The 26,720-nt window shown below is 37.9% G+C and overlaps 1 protein-coding gene across 3 annotated transcripts in view; it reads right to left on the bottom strand.

The window, feature by feature from the left end:
• The window catches only part of CUNH21orf91 (chromosome unknown C21orf91 homolog), a 35,019-nt gene extending 8,598 nt beyond the window's left edge, over positions 1-26,421 (bottom strand). The window contains exons 1-4 of one of the 3 annotated variants that reach the window (XM_027102153.1): positions 26,353-26,421; positions 24,992-25,125; positions 2,457-2,993; positions 1,390-1,452 (exon numbers count right to left, since the gene is read on the bottom strand). In XM_027102153.1, the coding sequence (XP_026957954.1) occupies positions 1,390-1,452; positions 2,457-2,993; positions 24,992-25,118 (727 nt within the window). In that variant the 5' untranslated portion in view covers positions 25,119-25,125; positions 26,353-26,421. Of the gene's footprint in view, positions 1-1,389; positions 1,453-2,456; positions 2,994-24,991; positions 25,126-26,061; positions 26,174-26,352 lie in introns of those variants that run through there. The other 2 variants (XM_027102138.1, XM_027102145.1) reach the window with 2 other exon arrangements.
• Between the last annotated feature and the right edge of the window lie 299 nt (positions 26,422-26,720).

The following is a 26,720-nucleotide window of genomic DNA, read 5'->3' as shown; positions in this document are numbered from 1 at the left end:
CGGAGTTTTGAATCCTTGTTCTGACTCTCACGAGTCTCAGGCAAGTAACTTAAACTATGTTTTTTTTTTTTTTTTAGTAATTTATTTGTTTTTGGGTCTTCGTTGCTGTGCGCGGGCTTTCTCTAGTTGCGGTGAGCGCTTCGTTGCAGTGCTCGGGCTTCTCATTGCAGTGGCTTCTCGTTGCGGAGTGCGGCTCTAGGCGCACGGGCTTCAGTAGTTGTGGCTCGTGGGCTCAGTAGTTGTGGCTTGCGGGCTCTAGAGTGCAGGCTCAGTAGTTGTGGCGCACGGGCTTAGCTGCTCTGTGGCATGTGGGATCTTTCCGGACCAGGGCTCGAACCCATGTCCCCTGCAATGGCAGGTGGATTCTTAACCACTGCGCCACCAGGGAAGTCCTAAACTATGTTTTAATTTCTTCTTATATATAACCTCGATAATGAAAGTAAGCACCTCACAGGTTTATTGTGAGTATTAAATAAGATCATACTTGTACTTACCGCAGAATAAGTACGTGATAAATATAAGGTGCTATTATTATTATCTTATTATTCTGAGAGGGTGTGTGGTCAAGAAAGACTACTAGCTTTGGAGTTAAAGACAGGGGTTATAATCCTTAATCTGTTACTGACTGAAAGCATGATCTAAGCAACTAAAGCAACTGCAAGCAACTTAATGTCTCTGAAGCACAGTTAGTTTCCTCACCTAAATGGAAATCAATTGCAGGAAAAAAAAAAAAAAAAGAAACAGTTGGGGAATTTGAACACTGTTTCAGCATCCTATTTGATGATGTTAACAAATTACTAGCCATTTTTTTTTAAAGATGTGATAGAGGTTGTGATTGCCTAAAAAATGATGTTATTTTTTTGAGAAAATCCTACACTATTTACGGACAAAACAAAATGTTGTCTGGGATTTGTTTTAAAATAATCCATGCCGGAGGTAGGGGTGGGTCGAGGGGAATGGGTGCACGCAGAGATGAAGGAAAATTAGCTATGCTTTTGATTATAGTTGAAACTGGGAAAGATGGGTCAACGGTTCCACTATACTATTCTGATTACTTTTGTGTTTAGAAAATTTAATAATAATTAAGAAAAAACGGGGCCAATACCACCTGCCCTAAAAGAACTGCTAAGGAGCACACGTGCACAGTGCCTGGTACAATAGTAGGTAGTCAAAAACATGTTAGTAAGAGGTAGAGATTAAGTTGTCTCCGTTTTCACCTAAAAAAGAAACTATTTCACCTGCAGTTCATAAAGAATAATAATAAGAATTCTTTTTGCTCTGGAAACTCGAGCAGGTTCTAATCCCATAATTTAAATGCAGATGAAGCTAACAGGGGATTTTCTGTATCAAAATTTGCACATGTAATAAGCACTGACACTGAGTCTTTACCCTGTATTTGTTGTCGGAGCTCTGCATTCAGTTGCTTTACCTCACCAAGAGTCATCGAATTCACTGAAACATGAAAACATATTCATTATTACCATGACAACCTGGGAAAAGAAGTTATCTACACCACCAACACAATATCCTATTTAAAAGAAATATTTGCACTTATCTTCCCACATAACATTCTGCAGGGCCCCAAGATTCATTCATTAACTCCTAAAGTGTTGAGTTTTCAAGTTCTGACCACAACCCACAGTAAGAAACATTTCACTCCCAGTCTACCTCCACCTGTAATAAAACGTTCACTGAAAAACTCTTAGCATTAGGTCCAATGGATTCTGCTATTTCTCATTCTGTTTCAGTTTTTAAAAAGTGCTAGTCACTACCCATCAAGTTGATTTTGCTTAAGCACTACATGCTTCATGATGTGTAGCTTGAAAAACACTAAAGTGCTATGGAAATAGTTTGAAAAATCAATTTGTCTACCTAGCTATATAACCTTAGATAATTCATATGCAGAATCCCAAGCGCCCTTCTAGCTCTAAGATCACTTGATTTTAAGTCAATTAAAATTATCTTAGCTTCTATGAGTTTTTGAAGAAATAATATGCAGACTGAATGAGTCACTTTTTCCAAGTACACACATTACCTTTGGCCTTTAGTGAAATGTCAGATTTCTGCTTTTGAAATGCCACCCCCAATTAGTCTTGTAGGGATTAGCAACGTGCCAGTGTGTGTTTGTCAATGGTTGAGGCTGTACTTCTAAACTATATGAACCCTGAACTTTCCAATTCACAGTTGTCGATTCCATTCCGTTAATAATTTAAAATGGCAAAACAAATGATGGGCCTGCAGAATTCCAATGGTTTAGGACCTACTAAGGAATATTCCAAAGAAATGACGAAGAGTTTTAAGACATCTCATTTTTTGCTAGGGTGAACCTGTCATTTAAATACTGTATTTACCAAATCTATAATATCACAGCAAAATTCTTGACACATCACATATATAAAACATATAAAACCCCAACAAAACTCCAACCTTTACCTTTTCTCCCTATTTTTACTTACATTCTTCTCTGCTGTAATGTGGATGCTGGGTTTGGACATTAGCCTCTGGACTAGAGACTGTCTCTTCTTTTTTCTGTTCCTGGTTGTGACTATGAGGCCACAATTGACTATTGTGGCATAAAGTGGCACCTGAATCTTGTAACACAGCAAGCCCAAAGTCCGTATTTTCCCTCTGTTCCAATATTCTTTGTGTACAGTTTGAGAGGCCACCTGCATTTCCATCTATCCACTTTGCAGAATACTTTGGTACTTGGGAGTCAAACTGTGGGAGTAACTTTTTATCTGGCTTATGCCTGAAATTAAACAGGTGATGCTGGGGATTTTTAGAACATTCGGAATCTGAATCCAGATCCTTATTTTGTGCATATTGTACAATCCAGTTTATCTTCTTACTCAAAATGGTTTTAACTTCTTCATAAGTACTTTTTGAAAGCTTAGATCGAGGACACTCCTGGTTTGCAATCAAATGGTATTTTTCAAAGCAGTCTTTATGGCCCCTTAATGATTTGGTGTGCAAGAGATTAGATTTTGGTATTCCTAAAGAAAAAAAAGAAACAGAAGACTTGAGACAGTTTTGTTTTTTATAAGGTGCATTGAGAAATACAAATCTTAGTAAAACACAGTCACTGATAATTTGTAAATCAGAGGAAAAATGCTGAAGAATATTGGTATTAATATAAAATACAGACTAATAATTTATGCTTCAATTTAACTATTCAGTAAATTCTGAATAGCAGAAATATTAAATTCTTATGAATAGTAAAGCCTTTCTAAGGGCTTAATGATTCAATTTCAACCTCAGCCCAGAGGCATGTTGTTGCATAATATTAAAAAATACTACTGAACCAGCAGTTTACATTTACAGAATCTTGGCCTTGATATTATAGTGCTTTCTTCACTAATCCTCCTGAAGTACACACTTGAAAAAAATTTCTATTATAGGCTCAATAAGAGAAATGCTTGACAATTTTTTTCCCAACAAAAAACACAGTAAATCATGAACTTAAGTTATTAGTTACGTTTTTACTGGGGAAAGATAAACCAGAACCAGAAAAATACACATTAATAAAAGCCTCAAAAAGTCGATGAACTGTTTATTTTTTTAAGTAAGAAAAGCATCTAAAATGTTTTCACATGTTTGATACTTATTAAAACTTTATCAAGATAATTTTATCTCTAAAAGAAATGCATTACACACAATTATTACTCATATAGCAACACATTCAGTCTACCAAGATACAATAGCCAGTATAATTCTTGAACTCACAAGTGTTCATTATGCACCATAAATAATGGAAATATTCATATTACATGTTTATGTTTCCCAACTTTTTAGTACGGCTTAAGCATACTATCTCAATTGTGTTTTAAAATACAGAATACCTTTTCAAATACACAACACACTTCCAAATATAGAATACATTCATACATTTTCGTAAGTTCAAACCATTTAAGGTCAAACAGCAGTGCTTTTATACTGAAGGTGAATAAGGGATGTGGAACTGAAAATTAATGCCTGCCAGAATTAAGCAGTCTAAATCTGCTTAGCTTTGAAAACAGAGTAAGTGGAGAGCCACTCAGGTGCTAGGTTAAAAAAAAAGTTTTAGCTGACTTCGTCAGAAAAAATTACATTCTGTATTCACCCCTTGTTTTAAAAACTGAAGTTGTAACAATTTTATTAACTGAACTGCAAATGCTGGCTAATACTAAGATAATGAAGTATTTGTGCTTTAATGGCATCAAATCAGGTATAAAAGTGCTTGCGAATACCAATTTGTTCCAAAATGACATAACATCAGCCAATGGTAGGTCCTGCTAAGACTGCCAAAACCAGTGCTAACTGGGCTGTCAGTTCCCTCACAAGTAAGCTATGGGGCATGCCTCCTAAACACTAACAGTCTAAGCAGACGAGAGTCAACGACTCTCACCAGGAAAACTCAACTATCTCAGCCTTGTTTCTTCCACTGAGTGTAAAAACTGAACTTAAACAGAATTTCATACACGTTTTATTTACCCCTTTGGTACCTGTACTGCAACTGTGTGTATACATATTTTTTACCAGTTATTGTCTGGTTGGGTCAAATTTCCAGCAGAATTAAAATATTTAAGTGCAAAACCTCACAGCTGTATTTCAAAACCTGGTAAATTAACATAAAAAAGGAAGTTCACAAACCTTGATTAGAATAAAAATATTAAAAGTATTGTTATTATGCATGTTTCATATCATAAGACAAAAAGGTAGTTAGTATCAATTATAGACAAAATAAGAAATACCTCCATTCTGCTGTTTGATTCTAATACTTACTGCTAGGCAGAGAGAACCTGATAGCTTGCTTACTTTACTAACTTTGGAGGATTCATTAAAGAGCTTCCTTACTCTTTATAAACTCTCTTAGGGCTCACTGGCCTAAGATGAGGCTGACGGCTAGCTAATCCCTGAAACAGTAAACAGTCTCATTCTCACTCGGTCCACTGCCACAGCACTAATCATGTAGCAATGCTTTAGCTGAATCTAAACACCGTAAATTGTTTCTCCTTTACTATGTATGAAAGGAAATCCTTCAGCATATAAAAAGGGTTCTAAACTAGGCTACAGAAAGGCATTATTTTTTGCTGTTTTATATATATATATATATATATATATATATATATATATATATATAGTGTGTGTGTGGCGGGGGGGTACGCGGGCCTCTCACTGTTGTGGCCTCTCCCGTTGCAGAGCACAGGCTCCGGACACGCAGGCTCAGCGGCCATGGCTCACGGGCCCAGCTGCTCCGCAGCATGTGGGATCTTCCCGAACCGGGGCACGAACCCGTGTCCCCTGCATTGGCAGGCGGACTCTCAACCAATGTGCCACTAGGGAAGCCCTTGTTTTTTCGGGTTTTTAAAATTTTATTTGGAATGTTCAGAAATTGTATTAAAAAAAGATAAAAAATTATATGAAACAAATTTCCTGATGTACCCCACAGCTTCAACAACAAATCAGTATGATGGATGTTTATTTGAAGACTAATGTGGGCTTTTAAAGATATTTTTCCCCAACGCTGCTTCTTAGTAATTCATGTAATATAACTTTTTGTCCTCCAGAAATAATTTTTTAACTTTTACTTAAATCCCCAAATGAATGCTTGGAACCCGGTAAGCACATGATTATATGCATATTGGTAATCTGCTGAGATAAACAGCAAGTCAGAGAACTACAATATTCAATTTAATGTGAAAATACATAAATGTAAAATAAATTTCCGATTCAGACACTCAGGTGAAAAATCCCCTATAAAAGACATAAAAAAATTCACGTCAGGAAGAGTTCTGAATGTGGGAAATATTTCTACTTAGATGTCCCATAGGCTTCTGAAACTCACCCTGCCTAAATGACACTCCTCTTCCTCCATTTTTACCACCCAAACCCAATCTTCTTCCTGAGTCTGGTACCACCACCTGCTCAAGGAAGAAACCTGGGTGTCCTCCTTGACAGTTCTTCCCTGCACCCCCATCCCAGATGTTTTACTGTCCATCTTAACAGATTTTTTTCCCCCTAAAGTCTAGCAGTACAGCATATTAAATCCTCCTTCACTCCATTATTACTCCCACTACATTATCTGGGTCTTCCTCACCATCCCATCTAGTTCTCACTTCCTCTAAAGAAGCCTTTTCTAACCAGTAACATCTGAGTTAATCACACCAGACTGTACAGTTGCTTCTTCACTGGCCTTTATCCCCTGCTAGAAGGTAAGTTCTGTGAGAAAGGGGACCATCTGTTTTATATGCATCCTTATTGTCATAGTGCCTGGCACACAGCGAATACTCAAGGAAAATTAAATGAATAAAGGAAAATTAAAATTATATTAAAAAACAAACCTAAAACTTATTACCAGTTATTATTTGAGGTCTACTGCCATGAAGTTTTGCCCATCCTAGCAAGGTAAGTAGGACGTGCAATTAGGCCAGGCTCTCAGAAGTTAATTAAAGGCATCTTCCAGTAAAGTTACTCCTATGTTTATAGTTTAACGTGCCATTAGTCCCAAGAACTAATGAGTGGCACTGATACAGAAATGGCATTCCTGTGGCATCGTTCAATTGGCCATACAAAATCAGGAACTTCTATTCAATTACATATTTTCATTAGAAATGTACATACAGTGAATATACAAGAAGGCTATTTTATGTATACTGTAGCTCATTCATCCAGATCTGTACCTGTAACTTCTTTAGCTCACTAAAAATTTAAAACTTGAATCAGTTTTAAAGTTCAATTTGAAAATGTTTGTCTTATAAACATAGCTTAAAATATGCAGTAGCAGAAGAAACAAAAAATTTAATACACGGACTACTTCGTATACTTGAACAAATTACTTTTTAATCTAGAAAAGAATGTGAGTAGCCCACTTAATTTGTATCAGCAATATAGGTGTCATTGTATAAACTCCTGAAGTGATTTTTTTTTTTCCACTTTATCAGTTCGAATATAAGAGTAACAACCACTGCTATTATCAGAGATCCCAGTGAGTTTCCCAACTGACTTTACAATTTTAATTGCATTTACAAGTGTAAACAGCTCTGAGTACCATTTATTTCTTCAGCAGCTTTTGAAAGGGAATGAATCTAAATGCAATTAAATAAGTTGATACTTTTGAGAACCTGAGTTATAAGTAATTTTCAAACCAGTTCAACAAAAATTGCACTGAAACTTCCTTACTAATAAAAATTCTGAGGGCCAATATAATTGACACCTTAACTATCATAAAATCTTTAAAACATAACACAAAGATGTCCATGTAACTGTGTCTTGAGTTCATGATTATTAGAGAACCAAGACCTTACTTGGCAACTGTAATTGCTAATATTTTTTAGAAGTATGTACTAGTTTCTTCTGGATAGAGGCTGTTTAGAAATTTATATAGGCGGTACATTTCTTTTTTATTTATTTATTTATTTTTGGCTGCGTTGGGTCTTTGTTGCTGCGCGCGGGCTTTCTCTAGTTGCGGCGAGCAGGGCTACTCTTCATTGCGGCGCGAAGTCTTCTCATTGTGATGGCTTCCCTTGTTGCTGAGCACGGGCTCTAGGCACGTGGGCTTCAGTAGTTGTGGCTCATGGGCTCTAGAATGCAGGCTCAGTAGTTGTGGCGCACTGGCTTAGTTGCTCCGCAGAATGTGGGATTTTCCTGTACCAGGGCTTGAACCCATGTCCCCTGCATTGGCAGGTGGATTCTTAACCACTGTGCTACCAGGGAAGCCCCTAGGCAGTACATTTCTGTATGAACAGTGGTATTTTAAAAAGTTAAGCTGTTTCTATTCAACAGTTTTCTTTTTAAAGTCTTCCCACTTTCATTTCTGATTTTGTTACACCATTCTCACATACTTTGAAAACCCTCCCACTAACCCATCTGGCATGCTATCCCCATTTTTATTCTTTAAATTCCTCTTTAGGATCAATTTGCTTTAAGAAAACTCGGTTATACTCATAAAAGAGCAAGAGCCACTCAAATGTAGATCTTCCTGTCTACCTATCAGTGTCACCCTTTTAAAACAAAGATATTTCCATGCATATATTTAATATGCCTACTGTAGTAACATAATTTTTCCTCTCACAGGATGATACTCTCAATGGCACTAAAAAATAGCCACAAAACCCAAAACACTTAAGAGTTCTATGACGTGTCCCATTACCTTCTGCTTTTACCCCCAGCCTCTTGAAGATCTTATTTATGATTTGGTGGTAATTATGCAATCTTTCCCTGATGGTTCCCTAGCTGGTCCTGTCAAACAGTACCATCTCTCAGCCGACTACACTGATGTTACATGCCTTTTATTTCACACGTTCTCAAATATCATATCATCTGACTGCCTTACGCATATATACTCTCTGTCAAAGAGTATTACTCTCTGTCAAATTCCTTCTGAATTTGACTACTATATTTCATTTCTCAAAGGACTGGCTTCATATAATTTGGTATTCCATAGGTAGAGCAAATATAATACAACCAATAGTTGGATGTAAAGCTGTAATACATGTTACCATATCAGTAGGAGACTGGAAAGCTCTAAGGGAGTAAGCACTTCGACTTTTACTACAAACGTAAAAGAACCAGAATTAGAGAACTGGCAGTATTAGTTTTCCAAATGGTGGGTTTGTGTGTTCTTTCTTAATTTTTAAATAAGACAAGATAATTTAGTTATAATTTAAGTTCCAGGTTGTTAACAGGCTGTGAAGAAATTTTAAGCACACTGCCTTTAGACATGACCAACATCTGTGCAACAATTCACGCAGTACTGCTTCAAAATCTTTTTTATGGAGGCTCACATTTTGCCCAGAGTAAAGACTTTTCCAAGAATTAAGGTGTTTTCTTTTTATGATGATCTTATCTTGGTTGCTAGGAAAGGGAGGACAAGCACCTGCATGTTTACATGTTGCCCATATTAAGCCATGTTTATGTACTTCTTTAAGTAACTGTTAACTGTAAAGATGGAGGGAGAGCTAAACTTTGTTGTACTAAGAATGAAAGGACTGAGCTGTTATGCCTTTGATTTTGAGGGTCAGGTTCCCATTTCTGATAAAATGACTAGAGGAAAAGTTCTGTAAGTAGAGGTGGCACACCCACAGCCTGAAGTCTGGATCCATACTGCAGCAAGTTAAGTTTAGCCTACAAGTGTTCTTTTTCTTAAAGATTCACTTACAATTTTCAATTTCTTGGTTTCTCTTAAAAACAAAATCAGAAGATCTGACAGCAACTGGCTAGTAATGAGAAGCAGCTACTGCCTGAACATTAGGTAAGTGCTCTCCAATTCAAACAGTCCTTATCCTTCCTTTCATGAGTGTGCAGGAACTTGTGACCTAGCAAGCTCTGCAGCCATGTTGGTTAGTGACTCTCACACTATACTCAGACTCTGTGATGACATAGGTCTGGATTGCTTCTGTGTAAATAATGGTTGTCCCAATGATGCTTTGACACCCAAAGCGACCAGGCTACTCTGCATTTGACGATCAAGCAGCAGCCAAGCCATGATTCAAGAAGAGTTATTACCATTATACCTACTGCTGGTCACACATGCAGTGGGAGGATGCTCAGATTGTCTATCCTGTCACTGACAAAAGGCAGATCAGCCCGAAGGTGGGAAGGCAAGGATGGATAGTTGGAGCACCTACTTCCTTCCTTAAACCCAAAACAGGACAGGCTTCTACCTCTTGGAAAATTTTACCAGTTGTCCTATGTGCCTTAGTGAGTACTATGATAAACAGTGCTCCTTTCCCCACCCCCTCATGCCACCTACAGTCTGCCGTATTCAAATACGCAACAGTGTATTACTGGCAACTGTACTAAGCTGATATACAGATGGGTTCAGCAACTTGCTTTTTCCACATTTTGAGAATCACTGCCTTAAAGAAAGACATACCAACAGGTGGTCTTTAGACAGCATATTTCTGCTTAGGAGAAGTTTATGCCATTTTAAAATTTTTGTGTGAGCTAAGAGGATTAAGCAGTTGGTCAAAGCAGCTTAATCCAATAAAGGAATTATAAGGGCAAATTTCAATCAGCAAAGTGTTCAGAGAGATGATGTTAAAAGATAAATCTCAACCTCAAATAACCAAGGTAGCCACAGCAGAACTGAGTTCTTTTATTGATGGATATATAAACTGCAAATGATGTGTCAAAAAGAAAACCTTTCTCAGTGAATTTTACTTTTTCATTATAATGGTTGGGAAATTGGGGAAACACACCTACATAACAACTGTTTATTACTAACAGGGTACAAAAAAATAACAATCCACACTCAGTTCTGCTCTCAAACTTAGCTACCTGTTTTAACAAGAAAGGTCCAATAGAACTCTCTGTGAAGATGGACACGTTCTCAATCTGTGCTATATAATAGGATAGCCACTAGCTACATGTGGCTATTGAGCCTTTGAAATGTAGCTAGTATGACCGAGGAATTAAAGTTTTAACTTTAATTTTAATTAACTTAAATTTAAATAACCAAATTGTGGTTAGGTTACCATATGGGACAGGGCAGCTTGTCCATAGGTAATTGATGAAGTGAAAGGGTACTTGGAAAAAAATATGAATGGAAGCTATCCATGTTCAGGATACTAAGCTCACAGCAGCACAGAATATAAAAAGCTAAAATTGTTTTTCTAGCACATTAAAATATATTATATTTAGACTATAATTTTTAAGTGGCACAAAGAATTAAAAGTTATATTATAAAAAATTTTAAGTCAATAATCCAGTTGACCCAAGTAACCCTCTACTTGTTCCATTTTTCTCCTAAATAAAACTTCCCTAAAAATAGGCAAGGTTAAAAAATATACACATTACCTAAACAAAAGACAGTCTGGAAAAAAGGCTTTCATAGTAACACTGGATGAAAGAGGATAAACCACTAAAACAAAGGAAATTTATGGGTTCAAAAGCCAGAAATGTGATAGCCATATGCACTCTGCCCTTCATCTCCTGAACTGCCTGCCATCTGCCCAGTTAAGGTTTTGACTGATTTATTTTCTTACAAATAAGAAAAACAAAATGAAAAGCTGTCCTGCAGCTATTTATAAAACATCTGTTTTGCATCTCAACTTCTCTGCTTATATTTGAATCACTGTTCCTGAAATTCTAGTTGACTATTCCTTATATAAATGCTTTATAGCAATATCTATTAATTAGAGATTTACTAGCAAGTGAATTTGAAGGCATTTATAATTTAATTACTACTATAGGTAGTAAATGGTAAAAATTAAGACATGGGAAACAATCACTACAATTCACCAACCATTTGATTAGAAAAACTAAAGATTAAAAAAAGGTGATAACTGATGAATCATACTGTAAAATATTAAAAAAATATTGTGACTGTGTATTATAATTGAATCATAGCAATTCTAGAGTAAAAAGAACTTTGATTAGAACAAAGCGTTTGGAGAACTAGTGTACAATAAAATCATTCCATGATGAAACAAAGTTTTAAAAATTATGGTCCAATGCAATGAAACCTTTTACAAAAATGTCAGCATAGTAGAATTTTACCTATTGACACGAAAAAGATGTTTCTGATATATTAAATTAAAAGACTGGTTATAAATAGTATATATAGCCTGATTTCATTTTTTAAACACAATTTACCACGCACACATGCATACTCTATGCAGAAAATAATTTAGAAAAACAACATACCAAAAATATTACGAGATTATTGGTAGATAGGTGGGATTATAATCTTAAAATTCTTCTTGCTTCCTGTATTTTGATTTTTCTGTAATAGGCATAGTTTGCTTTTTTAATGGAAAAAAAGACTATTATGGGAGAAAAAAAATCTTTTCTCATTTTTAATAGTGAAAATTTAAAACATTAAAAAAAAATGCCCATAAGGAAACATTTCGGTCTGGGAAAGGAAATGGTGTTCCTTAGTCCGAGACAAATTAGGTTTTGTACTGTATGTTCCAGTGAACTAAGTAAAACAAAAAATTTACAGCTGAAATGGTAAAGATACACATACCTAAAATATCCCAATATTCTGAATATGTTTTTAAATTGAGAATTTCCTTAGGCTAACAATGTATCTATCAAAGGATAACCTTCAAATGCAAGAAGTCCCTCTCCCCCAAAGTAAGATTATAATGACAGTATAGTTTTATCTGGCAATCCTTGTTGGAGACCCGGAAGACTTCAAAGGGAATGAGGGAAAAAGACACTGATACAAGAGCAGAATTCATACTGTTGAAAGAAACTGTGGGGAAAGGATTGGCTGGGCAGCTCCTACATGAAGGAAATTACGGCAGCTAGAGCAGAAAAATCTACTGAAAGCCAAATCATAAGAAGGTAAACTCAGGATAAAGTCAAACCTCCTCAATGTACATAAAACAATGAATTATTTTGGCAACGGAGGAGTTGTTCAATATACAAACAAATCATAGTAATCTTTTCAGTAGAATTTCATCTTTTCAGATGAGATGAAAACAAAACCCTTCTATATTTCAATTTAAATCAACACGAACATTTGCATCACATACTATATTTACCAAAGAGCTCCTATATTCATCATCTTTCTGTGATCCTCGCAGCAGCACTGTGAACACAGGCAACATCACCTCTATTTAATACATGTACTCCAAAAGTTAAGCAGTTGCATACTTGGAGGAAGAAGTCAATGGTTCAAAACAGAGGGAACTAGATAAACAAAAGTGTGGAAGTGAGAAAGAAATGGAGGAAAAGAGAGGAAGGGAGAGACAGCGTGCACAAATGATTGGCTTGTAGAGTGCCTTTGGAAGGGTAATGAAAGGTCAAGGTAGCCAGTTAAGCAGATACCTGGTCATGAAATGTCCTACATGTCATGTTAGGGAGTTAACAGCCTAACCAGATGAAAATAGTAAGGAATCGAAGAGTTCTAAGAAAATGAACAGCATGCTCAGATTTGCATTTTAAAGACCTTTCTGGTGATACTGAGAGAGAACTAGGGGTGTGCGGTAGCGATGGGGAAAGGGGGATAAAGTCTATGAAACTGATTAAGTGGGTCTTGAAGTAGTATTGGTAAGAAGGAATAAAGGCCTGGTCAAAGGTATAGCAGTGGGAATGAAAAGTCAGGAACAGATTGGGGAGAATCAACAGGACTCAGGGACAGACTGCATGGAGAGGGTGGGTGGGAGGGAAGCAGTAAGGGAACAGCGTTGCTGCAAGGCCACAGGCCAATTTGCCTTTGAGAACTGAAAAGCCATCCCTGCCAGGGTGCACGGCTTGAAAAGCAGAGCTTAGGTAAGATTTCAGCCATAATTCCTCACTGCATCTACACAACTTTATGTGGACAGTCCTGAAGAAACTGGAACCATTCATTCGCTAAGGGCAGTTTTTCAAAGTTTGGTCCTGAAACCACCTGCATAAGAGTCAGCTGGGATTCTTACTAAAATGCAAATTCCTAGACTCAACTGTAGACCTACTGAAACAAAATATCTCAACTGTAGACCTACTGAAACAAAATTTCTGGGGTATAGGGCCTGGAATTCCATGTGAACCAAAGATGAAGGAAATAAAAATGCATGTGTATATGGAAATAAGGAGAGAAATTTAGTTTGAGAAACGTAAATTCAAGACGGCTGTAGAATATCTAAATGGAGAGGTCCAGCAGGTGGTTGGATGTATATTGATAAGTCTGGTGCTTAAAAGACAGATTTGGCCTGTGATATGTTTGTGGAGTTCCATTAGCTTACAGAGGTACAGCTGAAGCCAATGCAGTGAAAGAAATAGATGAGTGCGATATGAGAAAAAAAGAAAGACAAGGACAGAATTCAATGAAACACTAGTATTTCAGGGACCTGTAATAAGCAGTGACCCTAGGAAGAAAAGAGGGCAGAAATAAGAGGCCCGAGATATTTTATCACAGAACCCAGGGAGCTGAGTGTTTCAAAAAAGAGGGAAATGTTAAATGTCAGATTTTGAAAACGGCAGGAACATGAACCTATTTATTGTGTTGATAACTAGGAAGTCAATGATGAAAGCATAGGAGGTATGCCAGTTACAGGGGCATGGAAGATTAAGTTGGGAGGAGAGACAGAGGGAGACAATGAATGAACACTGCTCTTTCAAGAACTATGGCTTAAGGGAAAGAGGGGAAAGCTTTTTCCCTTGATTTTTTCTCTTTTTTAAACATGGGCGACATGAGCATTTCTGCCATTCTAATCATCTTTTTGGTCAATCTGCCAGGTTACGACGGAGAAGATAACTGTAGGTAGGCAAGATGATGTGTCAATATACGATAAAACAAATGAAGGAGAGGATAAATAAATGAAGGAAGAGTGGGTGGTAGAAAAGAGAGACAGAATGTAGGAAGCATGAAATTAAATTGTTCTGTAATTAGTCTCTACCGAGAATTGTGATATTTTCTTTCTGCAGATACTTACGACTGCTATTTCATTTGGTTAGTAAATACACTAGTAATCTAAGGCTGAGTTTTATGGAGAACTGTCTGATTTACTATATAGGAATTATATTTTATTATATTGTATTTATTCTACTTTGTAGTAGAAATATAGCCAAAATGTTGATTGACATTGCATTGAAACTTGATGGTTGATATATTGAAATTATTCTGGTGAGATTTGGTCAAGATTATAAAAGATACTTTAATACTAAATAACAGAAATGTGCTCAGGGCAAATACTGCGAACAGTGTTAATGAGGAAGTAGTAAGAATATAAAACCTTTAAAATCTTTCCCAACACTTAAAGATACTAAAGATCCTCTTTAATATTTGAAGATAAAAATATAGAAGTATGAATAAAAGAGGACTTCATGTTAATTTTGAAACACTTCCCCTCCAATAACACCAAACTTCAACATGTGAACTCTGTTTTCAAAACAGACTGGGGGCTTCCCTGGTGGTGCAGTGGTTAAGAATCTGCCTGCCAACTCAGGGGACGTGGGTTCAGGCCCTGGTCCGGGAGGATCCCACATGTCGTGGAGCGACTGAGCCCATGAGCCACGGCTACTGAGCCTGCGCTCTAGAGCCTGCAAGTCACAACTAGAGAAAACTTGCACGCAGCAACGAAGACCCAACGCAGCCAAAAAAACAAAAAACAAAAAACAAAAAAAAACCAGACTAGTAATTATCATTCACTAAATTCATTGTAGATATTATTACACCAGTTATCATGAGTTTTAGATATTAAAGATGTCATTTAAGTATATCTGTATAACACTTTAGAGGATGGAAGGCGTTTTTACTGTCTATTAATTTTAATCTCCACATTATATAGGAAATAAACACTAACTGTGAATTTTAAGTAAGGTAATACGTGGAAAAATGTATCAGCGATTGAATTTATTCTTCATAAAAGGCAAATAATCCTATATCGCCTTCCAATGTACCATATAACTTATTCTGATGTCTTTTCCGTCCTCTCATGTAAGCTTCACAAGTTTATGTTTGTTTTGTTAACTGCCTTATCCTTAGCTACCAGAACAATTTCTGGCACACAGCAGTTGCTCAATTAATATTTACTTAATCAATGTGTATAAAAATTGCTATGAACATAGCTTTAACTCTGAGATTCAGATTTTGATGGGTACACACAAACCATTATTTTGCCTTACTGTTTTACAGTTGAGACAGTAATGCCAAAAAGCTAACAGAAATAGATACACTAGTTTAAATTTTTTTGTAAATAAACAGACACTGTTCCCCTTTATTACAAACTATAAATCCAAGGCTCAGTGTTTAATGGGTTTATTCCCCTTATCTAAATCCTAATGTGTGCCAAACTGTATTAGAATAATTTAAATCCACTCTATCTAGAACTATAGTTGATAACATTTTGATAATTCTGCAGCGTTACTTAGCCACTTTGATTTCAATCATTTATACATTTTGCATGTAACACCTTATCTGAAATTCAGAATGTTAATATCCTTTATAATGTGGAGATTAAATTAAGATGCTGTAAAAGCACCTCTGAACATCTACAGTGCCTTATAAAGTTATGTTGTCTTATCACCTGTTTCTTCTCTCTCTTTCCGGAAAAGTGTTCCAGGCGACCACCGGGGCAGATGAGCAAAAGGGAGATAGCGTGCAATTCCAGGATTGGTGCTAATCTTTTCACTGTTGTTTGCACTGTCTGCCTCCACTTACTTAGAACCCTATTCTGTCTTCAGAGGAAGACTAATCAGGATAAGTGTGTTAGCCTCTATTACTTGAATGGTTGGAAGGATGGAGAGCAGTGTTAGAAGAATTGCCTCATCACCAGCTGCCACCTGTATGATTCTGTAGCAAATGTCAGTGTGCAGCTCAACTTCCTTGTTCCTTCTAGGCAGGGACTAGCAAGACTGTCATGTGTGCGTCTCTTCTTCCTAGTTCTTTCCTCCTCTCTGATAATCATCAATCTAATCCAAGAGTTCTAAAAGACCACATTTTCTTGACAGACTATTTAGATTGTAATCTATATGGAGATTGCATCATCCCACTCTCTTAGGTCATGAGAAATGTCTATTTTTGGATATTCCACCAAATGTGTATTAATCAAATAATATCATAGGTAGAAGTAACTTTTAAAAAGCAAGCATTTCTTGAGACCCAAATTTTGTTCCTTGCTTGAACATTCACATTTGTGTAATTCATCTGTAACTTTGCCTGAAAGTTACTTAATATCTCCTAGATTCTTAAGAGTTCATGTAATTTTTTTTGGAAGGAGAAATGATTTAGGCACTTGGACTTTTTGGAATCAGATACCTTAGGTTTGGACTTCCAAGCCGTGTGATTTTGGACTAGTTTCCCAGACTCTCTACTCATTTCCCTCATTCATCAAATTGGGATAAGCTAGCACCTAGCTCATATAGTTGTATTAAGAACGAAATGATGCATGTAACACAGAATACCTGACAAACAATACTGACTTAAATTATTTAGGTAAGTCACTTACCTAAAAGTGTAAATCCCTTAAGTATCTGACAGTTGGACTAGCTTCTCCCAACTAGAGAGTGATTATTTCACTTCTTCCAGAGTAGAGACAGAAACTTATCTTTGTCTTCTTTCTTCACAGGCATTATTTTGCATGCAACAGAAAAATTACTCTTTATTTCTGGGAAGCTAATTTCTCTTTATAAACTCTCTAGTAACAGTTATTCAAATTATTTCAACCATGAAAAGTGCATCCCTTTTCTGAGAATAGATATTAATATTTTTGACCTAAGTATTAAAAGATTTTCAATCTAGGTTTAATTTGTTTCCGTATAACTCATAAAACATTTTTTTTCATCTTTGTCAATACACTGGAAGGAATGAATTATGAATTTGAATCAGAATGTCATTTTTATCTATTTTAACAAATCCTTTATTTATAATTATGATGTTTCTATTAATAAGATATTCTGGGTTGTATATTGTTTCTTTGTTTTCAACTTAAAATCATTGATTTAAAGAACATACTTTTATTATTACTGATTTAAAAGGAACTCTGGATCATCAAATACCTTGGGGGTCATCATTATGAGCAAACATCACCATGCTGAGGTGTTCTGAATAACAAGAGTTGCAGTGTGTAAATGAATGTAGAAACTCCCACTCTAAACACAGCTCTGTTTAAGACTTCTTGCTCTGTGTTTGGAGAAAAATACTATGTCTGTTTTCTACCTTCCTGATTGAAAAAGATAACCATATATCACTCTTAGTATTATTCGCTACATTTTTCTTTTGAATATGATACAAAGTTCTTCTATTAGTAAAATTTGTAAAACTTTTCGGAGACTCCAGAAAGGTCTCAGGCAATTCTGTGAAAGGGCAGAAAAATAGCAGAAGAGTTTCACTGTGGGCCAGTTTAAGGGAAAAATATAAAAAAAGACAGTTCTCTCAAGTCTCCTTTAGACTGATTCACTGATCAATCACATACTCATTCATAACTTCTTGCCAGTCCTTGTACTACTGTTGATTATATACTAGTAAATAAAAGACTCTAATCCATGTCTTTACGCAATTAGAAATGGGGGAGGGGTGGCGCATTAAACAAACACATAAGCAAATAGTTACAGCAACAAATTATAGCAAGTGCCATGAAGGAAAGGGCGCTATGAGGACAAGCAGGTTGGGGCTGACAGCGGTGGCAGGGGCGGGAAGTGCTAGGGCAGGGAAGACCGCTTTGAGAAGTGCCTTTCCAAGCGCCAGGGCAGGCAGGTTCTTTCCTGCGGCGCTGCCTTGCACGCATTTTCACCAGGCATGTAAGTCCGTACCTTCTCCACAGTGCGCTTCCAACCCCAACACTTCTGATCGCGGGGGTGGAGGGGAATTCACTTATTTAATTTATTTACTCATTCATTTTGAAAGGAGATACACGTGGTACAGGAATAACAGTTTAACTTTAGACATGTAGTTGGAAGTACTTATGGGCTATACAAGTGAAGATGTCTACAAACTAGTTGCATATATAGATGTGTAGCTTGGGGGTGGGGAGGAAGAGGTAGGAGGAGATCTGCTACATATCAGCACATAAAAGGCCATTAAAGCCCAGACAGAGTGACGATGGAAGGTCTAGGACAGAGCACGCCAACGTAAACAACAACAACAACAAAAAAGACACTACAAAGATTATCAGGACTAATCAGAGGCATTAGCAAAACCAATAAGTGAATGCCATCAACATAGCAGGGCTGGTCTGCAATTTAAAACTTAAAATATGGCAAAGGTCAATGTCCATTTCTCACAATGGTTACAACTGCTCTGACACCAGAGACCTGATCTGAATCCCTTCTGTGTCAATCCCTTCTGAGTTCAGCCTTTTGAATTAGATTCTGGCACAATAATTTCAAGATTAAGAAATAAAAATATAAAACTGCTCTTACTGGTAACATTTGAGAACCAGTATGACACACTAAACTTGGGTATCTCGCCAAGAAAACCCAATTAGTAAGTGGCAGGGTCAAGATTCAAGGCCAGGTCTGAGCCCAAGGCCCACATGCTCAATCACTAGAGCAGAAGTGGACCTTTAGCAGATGTATCCAGCTGTAGAAAATCAATCTTTCCCGTAAAGGTATGAGGAAGGTGGCATTACCATGTTAGTCTGTCATGAACAGAGGCTGGGAGAAAGCAGGAAGTGGTTTTCCTAAGTTTGTAACATCTAACTTACCGATAATGAGCAGTAGCGTTAAACATCACATTTTATGTACCGAGATGGGTCAGAAACTTGAAAATTCTTATAAGCTTTTTGGCAACAAGTTCACATGAGATCTGGCTGCATGCCCATCCTCAGAATACAATGCCTCATTCTCTAAAAATCCCTTCCAGTTCAAACTCCTGGGTTAGAAGAATCACCAGAGCATTACTTGTTGGTCTTAGTTATAGCTCAAATAGTTTGTCTTCAATGTGGTAACCTTTAATTACCAGAAAGGCCTCTCTATGGCCGATTTTGCTAGGTGCATACTCAATGTCCTTTGTCCCTTTCTTTGGAAAACACTGATTTTATTTGGAGCAGCTTCTCTTGAAAGGGGAGTGGAATGTATAAGAAATTGTTAGGTGGGACTTTAGGAAAAGCTCCTTTTTAGATGCAGGAGAGAATGCTAACATGTATCTTTTGTCAGATGTCCTTTCTTTTCTGTCTGAGAATAAGGAAGCAATGGCTGGAGTTCTAGCATCCACCCTGGCTCATGAGATGACTGACGATGGCAAATATGTGTTAAGGGGCTTCCCTGGTGGCGCAGTGGTTGAGAGTCCCCCTGCCGATGCAGGGGACATGGGTTCGTGCCCCGGTCCGGGAAGATCCCACATGCCATGGAGCGGCTGGGCCCATGAGCCATGGCCGCTGAGCCTGCGCGTCTGGAGCCTGTGCTCCGTGACAGGAGAGGCCCCAATAGTGAGAGGCCCGTGTACCGCAAAAAAAAAAAATAAATAAATATGTGTTAAGGAAAGTGGATTAGAAAAACAGAAGCAGCTTGAGTCTTTCTGATCATGGAGCTACCATACCAACTCCAGACTCAACTTCTTTTAATATGAGACATATAAATATCCATTCCATTTTATTTCATCATTATTATTTGGATTTTCTATTACATACAGCCAGACCTAACTCCTAATAGAATATACCATTCCAACTGAAATTCATGTACGATCTCAATTTTAAATTCATCCTAGACTTTAAAATTAGACAGCTTAAAGTTAAAAGGAGAAAAAGTTGGGAGTAACTAAAAAGAGGCCACAATTACTAGGACTGGGATAAGAATCTAGAACCTGGCTCCTCAGATATGGGTTGTTAGTTAAGTCACAAGTCTTTACCAGATGTTGTTAGCCTAGTTTTATTTTTAAAAAATATTCTATAATTTAAAGTTATCACCAATTAAACCTACATTTCACTTCTACCCTCCCTACTCCTGTCCAAATAATGAGATTTTACTATCAGAGCCATTTAAAAAGTGTTCAAATTTATTTAAAGTAGAATTAAAAGGCAGTTAAAGAAAAAATAAACCTTTCATCTGTATTTCTAAGTATATCAAAGATAGCCAAGCTGAAGTTCAAAAGGCATATTAGGCTTTATATTTAAAAGTGCTCTTTTAGTTAATAGCAAGGCATGATGTTTGTCATTACGGGAAACAAGAGAAAGAGGTTAATGCCAGATTGAATTAGCAATATACAGTCTCCTTATCACAAGTAAAGTGGTGGGCTTTTACTTAAGTGGAAAGATGCTGATGTGCCAGAAGCAAGTCAAAGGAAGAGCTGTTGACAGGCTTTGAGTAGTTAATAATCAATCTTGACTTCCAAGCTAAGTCAAGATTTAATATTGAGATTCAAACTGCTTCCTGACTACTGACCATGTGAACCATGTTTTGGTCAAAGACACAGAGAATCAAGGAAGAATGAAATGAAAAGTGAGCATTGGGTTCACCGGTGCCTTAATCAAGAGAAAACACCTATAGACTTCTCTTGCTGGAAAGATTACTAAGGATCTGCATTAGGGTCTGTTTCTAGAAACGTTCCTGGGCAGTTCAACAAATTAGAGGAAAATGAAGTCTGAGATGGATTTTACAGTCCAAGATGGACTAGTAGGCATTAAAAATGCTTACTAATCAACTAGCAAGATCAACTCACACTGAAAACTTTGGCATAAGAGGAACTGATCTTGTCTTATAAAAAAGTTTCTCTCGGGCTTCCCTGGTGGTGCAGTGGTTGAGAGTCCGCCTGCCGATGCAGGGGACACGGGTTCGTGCCCCGGTCTGGGAGGATCCCACATGCCACGGAGCGGTTGGGCCCGTGAGCCATGGCCGCTGAGCCTCCGCGTCCGGAGCCTGTGCTCCGCAACAGGAGAGGCCACAACAGTGAGAGGCCCGTATACAGGAAAAAAAAAAAAAAAAGTTTCTCTCTATAGAATAGAAAGGAAGTCAATTATTAGAGGAAGGTACAAATACTAACTATTTGCACAGTATTTTGGTACAAAATGAAAACTGACAGTATGAAGTAATAGATTGGAGCCCTGGATCTCTCTCCCATCCCCCAGCTGTAGTTTCATTTCTGACTTTCTTATATTACAGTTGAGTTTCATTACTGGCTCCTGACCACTCTGGGCTACCTTCCTCCCAGACTTAATAGCGTAGGTAATAGTAGTTGGTAAATAACTTTAGAGATTTTAGCACCATGAACCATGAGGCATATTAATGTATTTGATCATTCATGCATATAGCGTCTTAGTGTCAAGGACAGGCCATCAGTATTAAGAAGTTTAAGCAGCTATCTCCTAATCCTAGAAGTGGACAAGTAATTCTAATGGTGAATTATAAGTGCCCCCCCATCAATCTCCTTAAAGTGCATTTATTAGGTCCTTGAAGTATATCACCTATGGGTTGAAAGTATATGAAATGTAGGTACTCGTTTACTTTTAAGTACTGTAAAGTCATAGAAAAAAAGGCAACTTAGAGCCAAGCTCAGAATATGAAATCTCTCCTACAAGATTAGACTGTCTTTTGTTATTTCTTTCTTTCATCTTAATTTTATAAATATATGCATGAGCACATTTTAAAAAATTTGATTAGACTAGTTTTGATTTGACATAAGCAACACTTGATTAGCGCAGTTTTGATTTGACATAAGTAACAATCCAAAAGGTGTAAAATATTTTTGTTTACTACAAACCTGTGGACTCAAAACTACCCTAAAAATTCTAAGAAAATTTTTATCTAGCCTCTTAGCTGAAAAAAGAATAGAAGGCTTTAGAGCAAACTCAGCAATTAGAAAGCTAAGAAACCAAGTAACAGCAACATTACCATACTACAAAAAAGTTATACCAAAAATAGTAAAGTTAAATGTCATATTTTTTTAAAGTCCCTCTTATCTATTTATTGATTGGCACTGTGCTGAGAATTTGGTAGGGGAAAGAAAACTTCAAAAATGTTTAAAAAGGTCTACTGACAAAGAACAGACTTTGTTATTTTTCAGGTATGTGATTACTTTATTATCACTTTTTACCATTGATTTTTAAAAAACCTGTATACTGGGCTTCCCTGGTGGCACAGTGGTTAAGAGTCCGCCTGCCGATGCAGGGTACACGGGTTCGTGCCCCAGTCCGGGAAGATCCCACATACTGCAGAGCGGCTAGGCCCATGAGCCATGGCCGCTAAGCCTGCGCGTCCGGAGCCTCTGCTCCGCGACAGGAGAGGCCACAAGAGTGAGAGGCCCGCGTACCGCAAAAAAATAAATAAATAAAAATAAAAACCTGTATACTGATATAAAAATAGAAATTTTGAGGAATTCAGCGTTCTCATTTCCCTCCTTTTCCCCTAAAATTCCTAATACTTAGAAAAAAAATCTCATGATATTAAAATGGTTATATGCACAAGCTCATCACTGTAGTAAATATAAAATGTATTGTATCTGTGAGATCTAGGAATTGACTTCAGATAAATTGAGAAGAAAATTCTAAAATAATTTTTCTTATGAAGATTTAATTGGCATTTAAAAATATACAACCTTGAGTGTACATAGAATATAGAGTTCTAATACAAATTGAGAATAATTTTCGTCTTTTAAGTTAAAGACAACTCTTATTTCAACACATAGGGCTTATGACAAGCTTATATATTGAGATAAATGTTATCAGAGATGAAATATTTATAAGATGGTACCTGAGGAATACTTGTATATTCTCTATACAATGATGAAGAACCAGTTAAAAGGCATTAAAAACAGGCTAGAAAAGCAAATATGAAAGTTTACATTTCTGTAGATAAATCCTATCACAGCATGAACAACACTAATGATTTAGCAGGAAGCACTGATAAGGAAAAGTTGGCTGACCGAATATCAAGGAGAGCAATTAGGAGTCAGGAAAACAGGTTTCTAATATTAGCCCTACCAACTAAAATAACTACTGACAGTAGATCAATGGAATTAAAATCACATATACTAGAACTAGATTGGCAGGCTTCAAAGCCCAGCACTGTCATTCACTGCTGGGCAACTTCAAAGTGCATTTTTTAGGTCTTGAAGGTTAGACTCCATCAACTTTAAAATGGATAATAGTAGCCATCCCAGAGCTATTTTGAGCTGAAATAGATAATCCATGTAAGGTGCTTAGTACAATGCCTGGCACATAACAACAGCTTGCCATCACTGCTAGAGCAACCTTGAACAGTCCAACTACCTGGTTGCCAGTTTTCCTCAATGTAAATACAGGTTTGGCTGAGTCATTTCTAATGCCTTTGCCCATCTAAAACTAAAATCTACAATGTAAAAGAATGTATAGGGCCAGCTCTATTTCTAAAGAACATACATTAATATCTTTCACTCTAGCATGATTAAGGACATGGTAATTTAAATGCTACAGAAGAATCATGTTTTTAAGTCACCCCTTTGAAATTAGTTATAATGCTACATTTACTAAAGCCAAAGTTTTATGCGTTCTATGCAACCCACAGGAAATCCATGATCTTCCATCGATTATCACGTTTAGCAACTACAGTTCTGAGTACAATGGCAAAACTGTCAAAACCAATATGATCTTAAATGGAAAATGAATGTCATATAATTAACTCTACATGTTTTTAGTAGTCTACTTATGGTTATAATTTTGACTTTTACTACAGAGTATCTATATATATTAATTTGGCGCTTACAACAATTTCTGAAAAACAAGTCTTAATAGGAATCTCAAGGTACATAATCCTATTTTTTTTTAATGGCAAGAACATTTGATATTTCCTATTTAATAAATAGAACAAGTAGAGATAATACAAATTAATCTAAAGATCTAACAAAATCTCTCTACTGAAATGTTACAATTCAAAATTCAAATGGCAGGCCAACTTTTTTTATTGCCAGAATATTAAGATTCTTTTTTAGTGTGACTCAAATATTAAAAAAAAAAATCAGAATTTATCACGGTAACATTAAGATTAAGAAAACATATCCCACATGTTTCTCAGGGACAAACTACTGATACCCACAGACACATTAATTGTGCACCAACCCAAATACTTTAATAGAGATTTTTTTTTAAGTATTTGGAGAACTCTTTTTCGTATACTCTTAGAGATACTACTGAGAAATTTTAAAAGCCTTTTTAGTTTAAAGGTGTGTGTGATCACCGAAAAGAGGTTATCTAAAAATTTTAAAATGTGTTGCAGATAATAAGATAGCACTGGGGAAAAAAGTTATAGCTCACCTCAATTAGGTACTAGCACGGTAGGCCAAAAGAATAAAATTACATTCGCCTATCAATGTAAATGTTTGGTTATGTTATTTCTTAATATTAAAACAAAACAAAACACACACACACGTATGTTAAAATCTGACAACTTAAGCTCTCAAACCAGCAAAGTTTACTAGTCAATACTCATTCCTCATTTTTATATTAGTAAAATTGGGATTAATGCTGTGGGAGTTAAAAAAAAAAGTTTCTCTTAAATTCATAGCTGTGCTACCTTCAGTTTCATTTCCAGAAACCCTTATCTTTAACAGATCTCCACTTCCTACTTGACACAATTTACAATCATTCAAGAAATTTTAGTTTTACCTTGTAACTAGTTCAGCATAAAATAGTTCTGTAAAGTTCATGCCATAAAATTAATTACACTGTGTCCTTACCATCAATATTTAGCTCAAAACAAACGTGGCAGAAGGAGAGTGTTTCTTTGTCTGTTCCCAGTTTACAAACACTGCAGATGTTGTCATCATTCAAATCAATGCTTACAAACTGCTCCTCTTCGTTCATAGTGCCCCTGTTAAGAAACAGAAAAAGAAAGTTACACAATTTCAAGAACTTGCCATTAACGGCAATATTAGGAACTTCTAGGAAGACAAAGGATGCTGTTCAGGTTATCTAAAGCAACAGCCCCATCAAACAAGCATTGCCATACTTGTACTTCAATATTATACTTTTATTGTGCAAAGACACAAAGCTAGTAAAACTTAAAGCCTAGCCGTAAGTGACACTACGCCTAAGCGCCTTTTTCGGTCTTGTGTTTTATTTAGTTGACCGGGTCTGACGGAAAGCAGTTTTCGGGTATTATAGCCCACCCCCATCCCTGAGTAGGTGAAGGATCTTAGCAGCGACACCTATTCAGCTACCGGGGTCAACCTACTTAACGCTGTTAAAGGTAGGACGAACGATCTGCTCGGGACACTGCTTTGCTAACTTCATTGTGGGAACCTCAGATGCGTTTCGCTAGCTCGGCGTAGCGAGGTTTCCTATTCGAGATCCGGGGCAGGAAAATGCACATGGAAAAGTGAACACTAGGGAGGGGGCCCGGCCGCTTACAAAGCATCCTCACGGAAGGTCGGGCAGCGGCTCCGCTGTGCGGCCCGGGCACGGCCGGAGGCGGGGTGGCCAAGCAAGGCTGGGGGTCCCGGAGCCCGGCCGGCGGGAGCGCCGCGTCCCCTCGCCCCGGGCTTCCTCCCACCCAGGAAGAAGGCGTTCGAGGGCCACGGCAGCTGGTCCATCTGGACTCAGCGCCTCTGGGAGCCGGGTGCCCGGCGTTGGGGCGCGCGCTTGCCCCTCAGGGTGCCGCGAACCCGTCATTCTCTCCGACCGTCCGTCGGGGCAGCCCGCGCGGAGCAGCGCCAGGGGCCGCGGGGCTCAGAGTGCGAAGGCGGCTGGACCGAGGGGTCAGGGACCGGGGCGCAGGCAGTCGGGGGCAGGGGAGCTGGGGCTTTACCGTCCGGCTTCGCGCGCCGCCGCCGATCCGCGCGGCCCAGGCTCCTCCACTATTGTTTCCGGCCGCAGCGCAGGCGGCCGCAGCGGAGAAGGCTGCCGTGCGCCGGCCCCGCCCCCTCCCGCCGGTGCCATCCCTCGGAGGCTCTGGGGGGGATGGGGGACGGCGCGGCTGATAGCGAAGCCGCGCGCTCGCTCGGCGGCCGCGGGCACCGCCGCTCCCCTGCTGCACCGACGCCGCGGCCTCAACTCGGATTTTCTCTTGATTCCGCCCCTCTTGGCCGGGGTCTCTTACCGTTCTGTGGAAGGTAGCTCCTCGCACGCCCCCTCCTCTAGGCAAGTAGATAGAGGAGTCCGTTACCACCTCCCCCTTCAGGGTAGTGGAAACTACTGCCCCCGGGCGGGGGCCGCAGGGGCGGGGGCAGAAAAGTGATGAGTGGATGGGTGAGAGGGCCAGAGATGCGTGGGTGGAACTTCGTGTGAAATCGGTAGACTGAAGCAAAATAGTATCATTTGATCTTTGAGTTAGGTGCCAGTTGAAGTATTTAATGAGGGAAAAGTTCGTTTTCAAGTTTCATAATTTAGGGATAATCTTAAATACAGAAGCTTATTTTTTACAGATTGTCTTAGAAATGGGGCGCCCCTCCCCTGTAATATGGCGCA

Source organism: Aethalodelphis obliquidens, unplaced genomic scaffold (assembly GCF_003676395.1).
Source record: "Aethalodelphis obliquidens isolate GAN/ISIS:26980383/991018 unplaced genomic scaffold, ASM367639v1 scaffold1, whole genome shotgun sequence".
Taxonomy (NCBI): Eukaryota; Metazoa; Chordata; class Mammalia; order Artiodactyla; family Delphinidae; genus Aethalodelphis; species Aethalodelphis obliquidens.
The sequence above is the reverse complement of the archived record's forward strand: the minus strand, read 5'-3'. Positions and strand labels throughout refer to the sequence as shown.